General features: G+C 43.5%; 1 protein-coding gene across 1 annotated transcript in view; it reads right to left on the reverse strand.

Moving 5' to 3' along the window:
- Positions 1-15372, reverse strand: part of VPS33B (VPS33B late endosome and lysosome associated) — a 93180-nt gene that overhangs the window by 45626 nt on the left and 32182 nt on the right. The window contains exons 9-10 of the mRNA XM_030189666.1: positions 10507-10611; positions 4993-5089 (exon numbers count right to left, since the gene is read on the reverse strand). Coding sequence (XP_030045526.1) covers positions 4993-5089; positions 10507-10611 — 202 coding nt within the window. The remainder of the gene's footprint in view (positions 1-4992; positions 5090-10506; positions 10612-15372) is intronic.

Here is a 15372-nt window from a genome sequence, read left to right on the forward strand (position 1 = left end):
GAATACCCTGTTCCAAAATCAATACAAATGATTTCAACTTAAACTCAGAGGCAGCTTTAAATGACACCACACTTGAATCTTTCAAGCAACTGCTGCACACAGTTAAACAGCTCTGATAGAAAAGACCAAATGGAAAATGTTGGTCTTGCCTGCTAATTTTCTTTTGAGTCCAACCAGCCCAGCCCAGAACACATGGGTTACGTCTGTCAGAGGCTAAAGTGCTGCACCATAAGAGGCACCATGCACGTATAGCTCACCAGCATTCCTGAAACAAAGCAAGAGTGAACTATGGAAAAGAAATACTCCCTATACTAATATTCCAAAGACTGAATTCAGGGCTCCAACACAGCAACATGCCAGCAGTGGAAAAAACCCAAGAGCCTCCAACACCCCTCTACAGATTACAGCATGTATAAAATAAACTCTGGTCACTAAAAACGGTCCTATTGTTTGGCCACAGGATGGGCTTCTGGCCTGGTCTGGTTGACTACAAGGAAAGAAAATTAGCAGGTTGTCCTAATTTTTCCTTCCTTTTCATCCTAACCAGACCAGACAAGAATGGGATGTAGCAAAACAATTGTTGTATCAGGAGGGCAGAAGATCTTGCCACCAAAATTCTGGCTCCAAATGCAGCCAGTTCTCTTGCCTGTAAAACTTGGCAAAGGAATCTAAAGTAGACCAAGCAAATTTCCTCTTGCGAGACTGACCGATTCATCCCAAAATGCCACCATCCCTCTGATAGAATGAACCACTGGTCTGACCCAGTATGGATATTCTTTTTATGTTCTTATGTTTTAATACTTGTAGATTCTAAGAGGGAACAATAGGTGGATGCAAATGTGCCACTCCTTTAAATAAGTGCACCACATCCGGATACAATTTCACTGAAAATCCTCCAAAATACTGGCATCCGATTTGATTGTCCAGTAACAGTCAAGAGAGGACAAGGCTACACCTTTTCAATCCCTCTTGCAAAAATGCTAAAATTTGTGTCACTGAAACTTGAAAAGGTGACAACCCCTCTCTCAGAACACCAAGTGTCAAAAATTCTCCAGACTCCTGCATACGCTAAAGAGGTAGAGTGTTTGTTCGGCTGCAAAAGAATGGCAATGACACTGTCTGCATAGACTTTGCACCTTAGACGCACCCTCTCAATAGCTAGACCATAAGACAAAAGTGACACAGATATTCCATTTACACTGGACCTTCTAAGGTGACATTCCTCCTGAGGAAGTTTCAGGTTCTCCCTCATCTACAACCAAACTAGGTCTATATTCCACAAACACCTTGCCCAATCTGGCACTACTAGGATCACCAACCTAGGATGAGATACTATCTTCTGCAACACTCACCACAAAAGATGCCACAGAGGAAAGATGCAGAGCATGTCTGCTTGAGGCCACTGCTGAAATAGGATATCCAGATCTGCCGACTCTGGCTCTTTTCTTCAACTGAAAAACCCAAGGTACTTTGGCATTCTGACTATAAACCATGAAGTCCTTCACTAGGACTCCCCGGGACCTGTGAATGATTATGGTAAAAGCCACTCAATAGTACTCATTTAACCAGGTCTAGCATGTGCATGCTGAAGAAGTCCACCTGCACGTTTCAGTTCCTGTTATTTGTGCTACCAATAGAGCCTAAAAATGTTGCTTGGCAGCCTCCTTGGTCACCCTTTGACTCTGTTGTCGCTCTTGACAGTTGACAAACGCTACCACTGTTGCATTGTCAGGAGAAGATTCAAACTCAAGGGAAGAAAGGCCTCCAATGCCCTCCTGAGTGCTCGGATATCCAATTGATTGATTGGTCATTTCATCTCTAGCTCTGCCAGCAGCCTCGAGCCACCTGTTTCAGACAGAGAGTGCCCCAGTCGAGGAGGACTAGCATCTATCGTGATTACCAGCCAACTTGTAACTTCCAGTGACATCCCTCTCGATAGATTGAGAGTTCAACCATCATCTCATGTTGGCCTTGACCCCTATTAATCCAATTCAATTACACAACCACAGAAGCCTCCTGACAGAAACCGGGACCACCACAGACCTAACGGATGTCCTGATGAGGTTGTACAAAGCATCAACCAAGTAAGCTACACTCAACCACGTAAGCTACACTGGAATCCAGATGGACCATTTCTTTCAGGTCATCATTTTCTGACACATCCCCAATCCACTAAATCCAACTCAAACATATTCTAGACTTGTACGTGCCACATACCATTGCTTGTAAACCCAAAGCCATCATTTCAAAGGCCTGTTTGAGAACAATTTCAATCTTACTATCCTTAATATTATTCAGGTCCATACCACCTTGCACTGGAATAACCATCTTTATAGTGATTGCTGTCACTATGGTATCCACATTCAGTAACTTTAGCTTCTCCTTTTCTTCAGGATGCAAGGGGTAAAGCTTATCCATGGCTCTTCTCATGTGAAGGTCAGCTTCTGGAGCATCCCACTCCATTGTAATTGCTTGATGAATTATAAACAACTTAGTGGGCTTACAAATGCCCTCGAGGATGTGATCACCAGAGCTCTCTGTTTCCTGAAGAGTAGATTTGAATGTTTTGAATGCTTACAAATTCAAACCCCGCTGTCTTCCTTCCTGAAGAGATGTTTAACTGAAGGGTCATCTTCTTAGGCAAAGAGCTCTTCTTCTTCCAGAGGATCTACTATGTAGGGTCCTCTCTCTGTAACACCAGCTCATACCACGATCGCTAGAAATACCTGATAGGCCATCAGTGCCCTCCAACAAACTCATTCTTTACCTTTCAACTTGGGAAGGAATGTTCAACAGTTCAGGCAACTCTCTGGATCTTGAAAAAGTCTGACCCCTCTCATCTCTGATGCAAAAGAAAGCCTTGATGAAGGAGGAGGACAAACTGCAGGGAGAAATCACAGATGCTGCTGCTCCCCAGAAACTACCTCAATCTTTTATACTCCTGCATGAACAGTCAGAGACTGAGCAAGAGAAGCATCTCCTGAGGCCAAGGCGGGTGAAACCAATGCTTCTTGAGACACTCCTGTTTCAGCAGGTTCACATCTAGAAACGATCACCTCTCCAGACATTTTGCATAATGTTCCAAAACGTGTTGCTAACCAAGGGCAGAGACGCAGAAAGTCTCCCCAAACTATTTGGCTGAGCCCTGAGATTCTGAACCAGCTTGCTGCACCCAATCAGCACTGTTCTCGTGGCAGGTACTGCCCTGCCCTGAAGAACTGCTGCATCTGGCTTCACAGGACAAAGCGTTTCACAGACTCGGTTTAAGAAAGGTGTGGACAAATTCCTGGAGGAAAAGTCCATAGTTTGCTATTGAGACAGACATAGGAAGCAACTGCTTGCCCTGGGATTTATAGAATGGAGTGTTGCCACGATTTGGGTTTCTGCCAGGTACTTGTGACCTGGCTTGGCCACTGTTTGGAAAACAGGATACTGGGCTAGATGGACCATTGGTCTGACCCAGTATGGCTACTCTTATGTTCTTTATGACACTGCTGGGCTTCCATTACTGATGCAATCCCCTCAGTAATGCTCCCTCCAAAGCATCGTTTGCAATCTTTGATGGCTCTGACCTTGCGACTCTCAGAAGATCAGATACGCGCTCTCAGGCACTAAGGCCAGGCTGCTCCCAATGTGAAGAAAATTAAGGCAGGCCTAGCATGAAGACACAAAAACAGCAACTGCAGTGCTACCTGTATGCGTCTCAAATGCTCTACTCTGGGCCCAGTGCAGTTTTCAGACCTCTCCGAAGTACCCAGCAAACCTCAAAAACTGGTCATGAAGAATGCTGCTCCCAGCATCTGCCAAATTCCCACTTAAAACACCACAATCCACAACACACCACTCCTGGTGTGACTTACCACAAGTGGGGTGGGGGGGGGGGGGCAGGTTGGCTTAGAAGCTCCTGCCTGTCAACAAAAACCCCCTCAGCAGCCTTCAATTTAGGACCTTTAAGGCTTTCCTAAAAATTATTTAAAATGTTTTACTTTTTTTCCAAAAAAGGAGGCGGCGTCATCAACCCCATCGACATCCATGCCAGCACTGCAGGGGAGGGACCTGCACTGCTCCAGGTATCCCACAAGGTGCAAGCCCCCTAGATTCTTCTTTGTCGGCCCAAGCTCAACTGGGTAACGAGTAGACTAGTGGTTAGTGCAGCGGACTTTGATCCTGGGGAACTGGGTTCAATTCCCACTGCAGCTCCTTGTGACTGTGGGCAAGTCACTTAACCCTCCATTGCCCCAGGTACAAAAATAAGTACCTGTATATATGTAACCCGCTTTAAATGCAGTTGAATAATACCACAGAAAGGCGGTATATCAAGTCCCAACTGAGCCCAAGAGTTACCTCAACAGCCCAGTCCAGAACTATATGGGATGCTTCTCGCCGTCTGCTGAAAACAGAGAATATTAGTCAGCTATGCCTACACAATGCCTCTTATTATACAGTTCACTGCTCTTTGGCCTCTGTCTCCATCTGCTGGCTGACGGACATAACCCATACGTTCTGGGATGGGTTAGAATGAAAAGAAAGTTTTTAATCTATAAAGTAAATGCTTCAGAGACCCTACAAGAAGATAGTTCTGATTTCTTATTCATAAAATTGTAAGACTCCACTGTCTCACCTCTTCTTTCTCCCTCTATACATGCCAGTATTTCGTGCTGGCTGACAACTAGAGAAGCCTGGTTCAAATCTTGTTGCTGCTGCTTATAATCTTGGACAAGTCACTTAACCCTCCATTGCCTCAGGTACAAACATTGACTGTAAGCCCCTACTACTGAAAAGGTGCGAGTTAAAGTCAAATAAATACATTTTAATTAAATTATAGATATCCTGGGTTGTACAAATGCTGCCTGACCTTACTACTTACCCTTAAAGCATATTGCCCCACCCTGCCCCAGATGTAGCTGTCCAGAAGAATCTGATTTTCAGTTTTCTTCTTTTTCCCTTTCAAGCTCTGTAAGAAACTGATCACAAAAACTGTAAAGAAACTACCTCTGTCAAACAAGAAAATGTGCCCAACTGCTGGCCTCTTTTCTTTACGGTCACCTTCACTTTCTTCCTCCAGCTCCTTCCACATTTCATGCACCATCTATAACAAAACAAAAGAAATCTGTCAGTCATTTTCACTGAAGAACAATTTCTGCTTTCCAGTTAAACTTTACCAGAAGAACTGTTTCTTTTTGATAAGACTACTGCTGATGCTCTCAGCAGCCTGCTGCAAAAGACAACAGGAGTAGTGGCTCTCCAGGACCTATCAGAGGCAATTGCCTAGGTTATCTATCTCTAAATCTAAGCCTGGCAAATGGCAGCTTAAATCCTTTCCCTTGGGCTAGCCTGTGGGATTCTGCAGTATCGTTGGTTATGTCTTACCTGATAACTTTCTTTCCTTTGGTCCTATCAGACCAGTCTAAACCAATGGGTTATGTCCATCGACCAGCGGATGGAGACAGAGAATAAAAGTAGTTCTTTGAGAGTCACCTCTTAAGGGTATTGTGCAGCCACAGCAAGTTCAGTATTTTGAATAGCCAAGTTTACAGAGTTTTGACATCCAACTCAGCCAATACCATGTATAGGGAAACAAACGTATATGCTAGTGATGTGCAGCCTATTGACTGTCAGGAATTGTAAGCCATGCTCAGCCAAAGCCATGCGTAGTGAAGTAGATATATTCTCTACTGACATGCAGCTTATTGACTGAATCAGGAGTTGTAAGCCAAACTCAGTCAATGCCATGTGTAGGGAAGCAGACGTATATCCTGATGTGCAGCATATCGACTATGTCAGGAGTTGTAAGCCAAGGAGCACAAAAAGTTGGGAAAAAATGCATTTGCAATTAAGCCTGCAAAAGAAAGGATAAAATGTTGGATGCAAACAAACGAACAAGGAGGGATTCTGGACTGGTCTGATAGGACTAAAGGAAAGTAAATTATCAGGCAAGACATAACTTTTTCTTCCTTAGTATCCTATCAGACCAGTCCAGACCAATGGGATGTAGCAAAGCAGTTCCCCAAAAAGGGGTGGGTCAAAAAGCAGACTTGAGAGAAATAACATAGCTCAGTTAACCAGCCTGAAAAGGAAACTGAACTAGACAGCATGAAAAGGGAAGTCGAGCAGAACTTCAGAAAAGGAACCAAAATGTTCCAGCTTGAGCTAGAATGCTGTGGCTCTCAGCTTGAAAATAAGGAAGATGCAGCATTCTGTCATAAAAGAAAGCATGGCTATGAGGCCTCGCAAAAGCAGTTAGAGCTTGAGTCAAGCGTGGGTTATAAATGTTACAATACAATCGGGTTGTGAAGACAGCACATTAATCCAAGTTGAGAACAGAGCTAGGCTATCGAGATGGACAAGGAGGTGCGCTATTCCCTTAAACAGAAAGCTGAACCACCCAGCTCAAAAAAAAGAGGTGGGCAACTCAGACTTGAGAAGATTTATTATATTTAATAAACTACTGATTGAAAACATCAGCACAGAGGTTTACAATTCAGTTAAAAAAAGAAAAAGGAGCAGGGAGCCACGTCATGCAGCCCGAGCAGCGAGCTATGCCATGAGAGGCAAGCTATGCCACCAAAGAAGAGGACTGAGCTACGAGGAAAGGCTGAAGCGGCTAGGGCTCTTCAGCTTGGAGAAAAGATGGCTGAGGGGAGATATGATAGAGGTCTATAAAATAATGAGTGGAGTGGAACGGGTAGACGTGAATCGTTTGTTTACAGAGAAGGTCGCAGCCATAGCACCTGCACCACCGCCCACAGTGCCTGACGCCCCCCCCCCCCCCAATTCCGCTACCAGCGGAGAAGAAGCTTTGCACAAAACCGCTACCGGAGCCAGCTCCGTGACCGATTGCAAAATGGCGCAAGAATCGCCAGGCTCTGGGTGGGAAAGCACGCTCTTGGGGGGGCACCGCTCCATCGAGTCCCGTCAAATCAGCACACCCTGCGCTGCAAAGGCCCGCTGCCGAACGCCGTTTCCCGCATCAGGAACAGTGTTTTACCACCTCCACTGCCATCGCCTGTCCCCAAACAGGAACCCAGCAGGACTTACCCCGGACCGGGAAAGCATGGGAACTGACAGCTGAGCCGAAGAAAAAAACTCTCTGACTCCACTTCGAGGCAGGCTCAGACCAGCAGGCAACAGAAAACAGGACTTGGATGGCAGTAACACAAACCTGCACTCAGCAAAAACACACTTCCCTGTGCTTCTCTGGTTCTCTTTTAAATAAATTCTATGGTTCTCTTTTTTTTTTTTTTTTTTTTAGTGAGGAGGCAGAAACAAACAGTGAAGGAAAGGAACAACAAAAGCCTGTTCAGAGGGAATTTGAGGTGCAGCAGGGACCCAGCAACTGCGTATGCTGCCAAAGGGGAATCCTGTTCAGAAGGAATGGATCCTAAGGAGCTTAGCCGAGATTGGGTGGCAGAGCCGGTGGCGGGAGGCGGGGATAGTGCTGGGCAGACTTATACGGTCTGTGCCAGAGCCGGTGGTGGGAGGCGGGGCTAGTGCTGGGCAGACTTACACAGTCTGTGCCCTGAAAAGGACAGGTACAAATCAAGGTAAGGTATGCACAAAAAGTAGCACATATGAGTTTATCTTGTTGGGCAGACTGGATGGACCATGCAGGTCTTTTTCTGCCGTCATTTACTATGTATGTTACTATGTTACCAGTCCGCCACCCCCGGCTCAAACTGGCCACCGGCCCAGGAGCACCCTCAGAGGCCTTGGGCCCAGGAGCTGGAGAAAAAGCCGTCCACCACCTGCTGAGATAGAGACATACTAACTGAGGAAGGAGCTGGCCGTCTGGCATCACTGCCTTTAGTTTGTTTATCTCTATCGCCACCTGCTGGTAGGCGGACTTAACCCACTAGTTCCCGGATTCATCTGCTGCAAGTGACAAAGAAATGGAGTTACCGCCCGACTACTGCATGGCTCTTGCAGTAATTTCATTTTTGGCGTGCGGCCAATACACGCATCTGAAGAATATTTTTTATTTTTGGGCACGCGAAGGTCATTAATGCCCAGTTACCACATGAGTCTTTACCACTAGGTCAATGACTGGCGGTAAGGTCTCAGACCCAAAATGGACGCGCGGCAATTTTCATTTTGCCGCAAGTCCATTTTCAGCAAAAAATTTTAAAAAGGCCTTTTTTACAGGTGCACTAAAAAACGGATCGTTGCACGCCCAAAACCCGCAACTACACTACCACAAGCCATTTTTCAGCGCGACTTTGTAAAAGGACCCCTAGGTTCCTTAATAATGGGAGTGATAATAATTTCACCCATATGGGAAGAAAAGATTCCAAGATCTAAGGAAGATTATAGCCATTCAAACAATAACAATTTAAGGGGGTTGTTTACTAAAGCTTAGCTTGAGTTATGCAAAGCAGGGCCCATTTTATTCCTATGGCCCCTGCTGCAGATAACGCGAGGTATGCTTTAGTAAACAACCCCCTAAATTTGCTAGATGCCAATTTCATAACATATGGTGGACAAAAATCTAAACTGCAAAATTTTGTTGTATATTTCAACCCCTAGAACTACTCATATTAAAGAGCATCAACTGGATTTAGTTGTATCTCCAGGTTTTACAGCTGGCGAGGATATTTACTGTTTAGAAGGTTTTTGGAAAGAAGTCCCTTGGTCTGACCATTTATTATTTCAATTTTACATCTATTGGAAACAGCTTGAAAAAAAGGTCTAAGGCTAAGGAATCATCAAAGGGGAATCATTCATCTTACTATTTTCTGAACAAAATTTGATGATAATTATTTATTTTCAGAACCTTTGAATTTTGTTTCAGAATGGTATAGATTCAGTAAGGAATTATTAGATATTTTAGCTCCATTGAAAATTAGGGAAACATATGCAAATTCACATCCCCTATCAACAAGTTATACTTAGAATTTAATGAAGTCTTAAAAACAAAATTATTAAATAACTCACTGACCTTTGACAATTTACCTGGTGCTATATAATATACAAGTGAGTGTATTTTTTAAAGAATTATCCGTCACCTGATAGACTACAATTTGTAGATCAGAGGAAATATAAGAATGCAAACTATGTACGTTTGGAAAATCCTTAAAAATTAAACCTGTACCTCCTCCTCTCTTCTTTTCTCTACATGTTACCTTAATATTATCCCTGGAGGGCAAATTTCTTTAATTAAAGGATCTGTTGCAGATGTTAACCAGGTCTCTGTCAACATGAGACAACCTAATTGTGTTTTTTTTTGTTTCATTTGTACCCCGCGCTTTCCCACTCATGGCAGGCTCAATGCGGCTTACAGGTACTTATTTGTACCTGGGGCAATGGAGGGTTAAGTGACTTGCCCAGAGTCACAAGGAGCTGCCTGTGCCTGAAGTGGGAATCGAACTCAGTTCCCCAGGACCAAAGTCCACCACCCTAACCACTGGGCCACTCCTCCACTGTTGCTACTATTGGAGATTTTATATGGAATGTTGATGTTGCTATTCCACTAGTGTAGAAGTCGGCCCTTGCAGATCACCAATGTGGCCACGCAGGCTTCTGCTTCTGTGAGTCTGACATCCTGCACATACGTGCAGGACGTCAGACTCACAGAAACAGAAGCCTGCGCAGCCTTCTACATGGAATGTTGCTAGTGGAATAGCAACATTCCATGTAGAATCTCCAATAGTAGCAACATTCCATGTTGAATCCTCCAATAGTAGCAACATTCCTTGTAGAATCTCCAATAGTATCTATTTTATTTTTGTTACACTTTCCCACTCATGGCAGGCTCAATGCGGCTTACATGGGGCAATGGAGGGTTAAGTGACTTGCCCAGAGTCACAAGGAGCTGCCTGTGCCTGAAGTGGGAATCGAACTCAGTTCCCCAGGACCAGAGTCCACCACCCTAACCACTAGGCCACTCCTCCACTGCTGTTCAACAATCTGATCTTTAATAACATGTGCCTTATTACCTACAGATCTTGCATTAATATATGCACAAGGAACAAGTATGTATGCCAGAGTATGATTGTGACATCTATCTGGTTTCAAACTAGACAAGGTTCTCTGCCGGGTGTTAACACATCTATTATTCCAATAGAACGGTCGTCGACCTATTTGACTATCGATATTATGCAGTAAGTGATTTGAACAATCTATCAAATACCTATAATTTGTAATATACAATTTTGACTTTCTATACTCAACATAATAAAAATTGGGATTAGCATTAGCTTGCCCCCCTACCAAAAGCAACCAAATTATAAACCATATAAACCATTCCATGATAAAAACATGCTGTAACAGCAATAAACCCAGATATGTTAAAATATTATAAAAACTTGAAAAAAAACTGCTAACAAAAATAACCTTTTTATAAAATTAATTCAGACCTGGTATGCACTCAGTGCTGCACAAAGTTGTGTGCCTTCGGCTTGTGATTTAGGTGTTGTGGTGCCACGGTTTTAAACTTCCCGTGGCGTCTGACGATGGAATTAGAGTACTCAGAGTTCAACAGATAAAGGAGTCTTTCAACATATGCTGTACCTTAGCGCACCTCCCCATTCCATAGGTCTTTGCAAATGGTCCAAAGAGGGAGTTTAACACATGCAAAGCTTTTGCTACAGTGTTGATCCATCGCTGGTCTCCTTCCTGTACAATAAAAAAAAGAAATTAAAATAGAAAAGTCACAGCTACAGCCAGTTTTACTGTGCTAGAATCATGGCAACCACATAGTGCCATGAACCTGGGTCTGCAGATCTGGAGAGCTCAAGCCCAGGACTACCTCCAATGTCACCCGCCCAACACAACACATGATCTCAGAATCCAGATGAGCTGCAGAGAACTCTAGATCAACTCTAACTGGACAGAAATGGACTATGCAAAATCAACATGTTAGTCAGAAAGCTGGAGCCAGAAAAGAACCGTTTTTGTTGAATAAATGCTGTGAGAGGTAAACATGCAGTTATTTCTCCTAATTTTCCTTCCCTCCATTGAACACAAACCCCTGGATTCTATATAGTGCAACTAGATTTCCGCATGGAAATCCTGGTAGATTCTATAACAACGTGCGTAACTTAATTTATTTTATTTTTTGTTACATTTGTATCCCGCACTTTCCCACTCATGGCAGATTCAATGCGGCTTACATGGGGCAATGGAGGGTTAAGTGACTTGCCCAGAGTCACAAGGAGCTGCCTGTGCCTGAAGTGGGAATCAAACTCAGTTCCCCAGGACCAAAGTCCACCACCCTAACCACTAGGCCACTCCTCCACTCCTAATCAGCATTGTTATCAACAAGCTAATCAGCATTGTTAACAGCACTTAACAAGCAATAAGCATTAACTGGCATTAATTTTAATTTATACGCACAAATCCCTAAGCGCATTCTGTAACGCAGTGCGCCTAAATTTTAATGTACACAGGGAAGAAGGGGGCGTGGTTATGGGTGGAAAAATGGGCATTTTGTGGGTGTTCCAAAATTCACACTCATTGTTACAGAATATGACCCAGTGCGCGGAAATGTTTACTGTGCAGATTTTTTAGGTGCTATATATAGAATCCCCCCAAAGTGTGAAAATGAAGTTTGTCTGAAAAAACTTGTTTTACTGTTTATTACTAGAAACCACATTAAATTTAGAGCCCTGATTTAGGCAGGATGTAGAAAATTCAAGCGAGATGTACAGGTCAGTACATCTCAACTTTCACAAGTATTTTGGAACAGACTCTGCCAATGTAGAGCTTGTTCTAAAATACAAGAGAAAACAGACATTTATGTGCCAGGTGCGTGCAGCATAAGCATCCATTTTAGAAAAATAAATGAAGAAAATAGCAACATATTCAAAGCCAGCATATATCCATTTCTCTTTGTGACTTTGGAAACATAACAGTACATAAGTACGTAAGTACATAAGTATGGCCATACTGGGACAGACCAAAGGCCCATCAAGCCCAGCATCCTGTTTCCAACAGTGGCTAATCCAGGTCACAAGATCCCAAAAAAGTACTATACATTTTATGCTGTTCATCCTAGAAATAAGCACTGGAGTTTCCCCAAGTCCATTTTAATAATGGTCTATGGACTTTTCCTTTAGGAAGCCGTCCAAACCTTTTTTAAACTCTGCTAAGCTAACCGCCTTTACCACATTTTCTGGCAACAAATTCCAGAGTTGAATTACATGTTGAGTGAAGACAAATTTTATCCAATTCGTTTTAAATGTACTATATGCAAATGCTAGGAGTCTAAGAAATAAGATGGGAGAGTTGGAATATATTGCACTAAATGAAAAATTGGATATAATAGGCATTACTGAGACCTGGTGGAAGGAGGATAACCAGTGGGACACTGTCATACCGGGGTACAAAGTATATCGTAATGATAGGGTGGACCGGACTGGTGGAGGGGTAGCATTGTATATTAACGAGAGCCTTGACTCAGATAGATTACAAATTCAGCAGGACACAAATCACACCTTTGAATCACTGTGGGTTGAAATTCCATGTATAAAAGGGAAAAAAATGGTGATAGGAGTGTACTACCGTCCGCCTTGCCAGGATGAGCAGGTAGACACAGAAATGATAAAAGAAATCAGAGACGCGAACAAAATGGGCAATGTGATAATAATGGGTGACTTCAATTATCCAAATATAAACTTATCCAATTATCCAAACATCGGGACACGCTACAGAGATACAATTCCTTGATGAAATCAAGGACAGCTTTATGGAGCAACTGGTGCAGGAGCCGACGAGAGAAGGAAAAATTCTAGACTTGGTCCTTAGTGGAGTGCATGATCTGGTGAGGGACGTTATGGTACTGGGGCCGCTTGATAACAGTGACCATAATATGATCAGTTTTGACATCGACCTTGAAGTAACTGTACACAGAAAGTCAAATACGTTAGCGTTTAACTTTAAAAAAGGAGACTATGATAAAATGAGAAGAACGGTAAAAAAAAAACTTAGGGGGGCAACTGAGAGAGTAAAAACTGTACAACAGGCGTGGACGCTGTTCAAAAATACCATCCTGGAGGCCCAGGCCATACATATTCTGCGAATTAGAAAAGAAAGACGGAAGTCCAAAAGACACCCGGCCTGGTTGAAAAGTGAGGTGAAGGAAGCTATTAGGGCTAAAAGAAACGCCTTCAGAAAATGGAAGAAGGAACCGTTTGAAAATAACAAGAAACAGCATAAGGAGTGTCAAAGCAAATGCAAGGCGCAGATTAAGAAGGCCAAGAGGGAGTATGAAAAAAAGATAGCATTAGAGGCAAAAAAACATAGTAAAATTTTTTTTCGGTATATTAAAAGCAGGAAGCGGGCAAAAGAATCGGTTGGGCCGCTGGATGACCGAGGGGTAAAAGGGGCGATCAAGGAAGACAAAGACGTAGCGGAGAGACTGAACGAATTCTTTGCTTCGGTCTTCACCGAGGAAGATTTGGGTGGGATACCGGTGTCGGAAATGGTATTTCAAGCGGACGAGTCGGAGAAACTTACTGACTTCACGGTAAACCTGGAGGACGAAATGGGGCAGTTCGGCAAACTGAAGAGTAGCAAATCTCCTGGACCGGATGGTATTCATCCTAGAGTACTGATAGAACTGAAAAACGAGCTTGCGGAGCTACTGCTAGTGATATGCAACTTATCCTTAAAATCGAGCGTGGTACCGGAAGATTGGAGGGTGGCCAATGTAACGCCCATTTTTAAAAAAGGCTCCAGGGGAGATCCGGGAAATTATAGACCGGTGAGTCTGACGTCGGTGCCTGGGAAAATGGTAGAGGCTATTATTAAAAACAAAATTACAGAGCACATCCGAGGACATGGATTACTGAGACCAAGTCAGCATGGCTTTTGTGTGGGGAAATCTTGCCTGACCAATTTACTTCAATTCTTTGAAGGAGTGAACAAACATGTGGACAAAGGGGAGTCGGTTGATATTGTGTATCTGGATTTTCAAAAGGCGTTTGACAAGGTACCTCATGAAAGGCTACAGAGGAAATTGGAGGGTCATGGGATAGGAGGAAATGTCCTATTGTGGATTAAAAACTGGTTGAAGGATAGGAAACAGAGAGTGGGGTTAAATGGGCAGTATTCACAATGGAGAAGGGTAGTTAGTGGGGTTCCTCAGGGGTCCGTGCTAGGACCGCTGCTTTTTAATATATTTATAAATGATTTAGAGATGGGAGTAACTAGCGAGGTAATTAAATTTGCTGATGACACAAAGTTATTCAAAGTCGTTAAATCACGACAGGATTGTGAAAAATTACAAGAGGACCTTACGAGACTGGGCGGCTAAATGGCAGATGATGTTTAATGTGAGCAAGTGCAAGGTGATGCATGTGGGAAAAAAGAACCCGAATTATAGCTACGTCATGCAAGGTTCCACGTTAGGAGTTACGGACCAAGAAAGGGATCTGGGTGTCGTCGTCGATAACACACTGAAACCTTCTGCTCAGTGTGCTGCTGCAGCTAAGAAAGCGAATAGAATGTTGGGTATTATTAGGAAAAGTATGGAAAACAGGTGTGAGGATGTTATAATGCCGTTGTATCGCTCCATGGTGCGACCGCACCTTGAGTATTGTGTTCAATTCTGGTCGCCGCATCTCAAGAAAGATATAGTAGAATTGGAAAAGGTGCAGCGAAGGGCGACTAAAATGATAGCGGGGATGGGACGACTTCCCTATGCAGAAAGACTAAGGAGGCTAGGGCTATACAGCTTGGAGAAGAGACGGCTAAGGGGAGACATGATAGAGGTATATAAAATAATGAGTGGAACAGGTGGATGTGAAGCGTCTGTTCATGCTTTCCAAAAATACTAGGACTAGGGGGCATGCGATAAAACTACAGTGTAGTAAATTTAAAACAAATCGGAGAAAATGTTTCTTCACCCAACGTGTAATTAAACTCTGGAATTCGTTGCCGGAGAAAGTGGTGAAGGCGGTTAGCTTAGCAGAGTTTAAAAAGGGGTTGGACGGTTTCCTAAAGGACAAGTCCATAAACCGCTACTAAACGGACTTGGAAAAATCCAAAATTCCAGGAATAACATGTATAGAATGTTTGTACGTTTGGGAAGCTTGCCAGGTGCCCTTGGCCTGGATTGGCCGCTGTCGTGGACAGGATGCTGGGCTCGATGGACCCTTGGTCTTTTCCCAGTATGGCATTACTTATGTACTTATGTACTTTGTAGCTTCACCGCATGCCCCCTAGTCCTAGTATTTTTGGAGAGCGTAAACAGACGCTTCACGTCAACCTGTTCCACTCCACTCATTATTTTATAGACTGCTGGGTTACCATGGGAGCCCTTACTGCCACCTCAATGGGTGGCGGTAAGTAAGAGTTATCTTAACGTGTGACCATTTTGTTTGGGGAGGGGCATTTTACCTGCTTTAATCCACAAGATAATACACAGAGAATCTC

Source organism: Microcaecilia unicolor, chromosome 1 (assembly GCF_901765095.1).
Source record: "Microcaecilia unicolor chromosome 1, aMicUni1.1, whole genome shotgun sequence".
Taxonomy (NCBI): domain Eukaryota; kingdom Metazoa; phylum Chordata; class Amphibia; order Gymnophiona; family Siphonopidae; genus Microcaecilia; species Microcaecilia unicolor.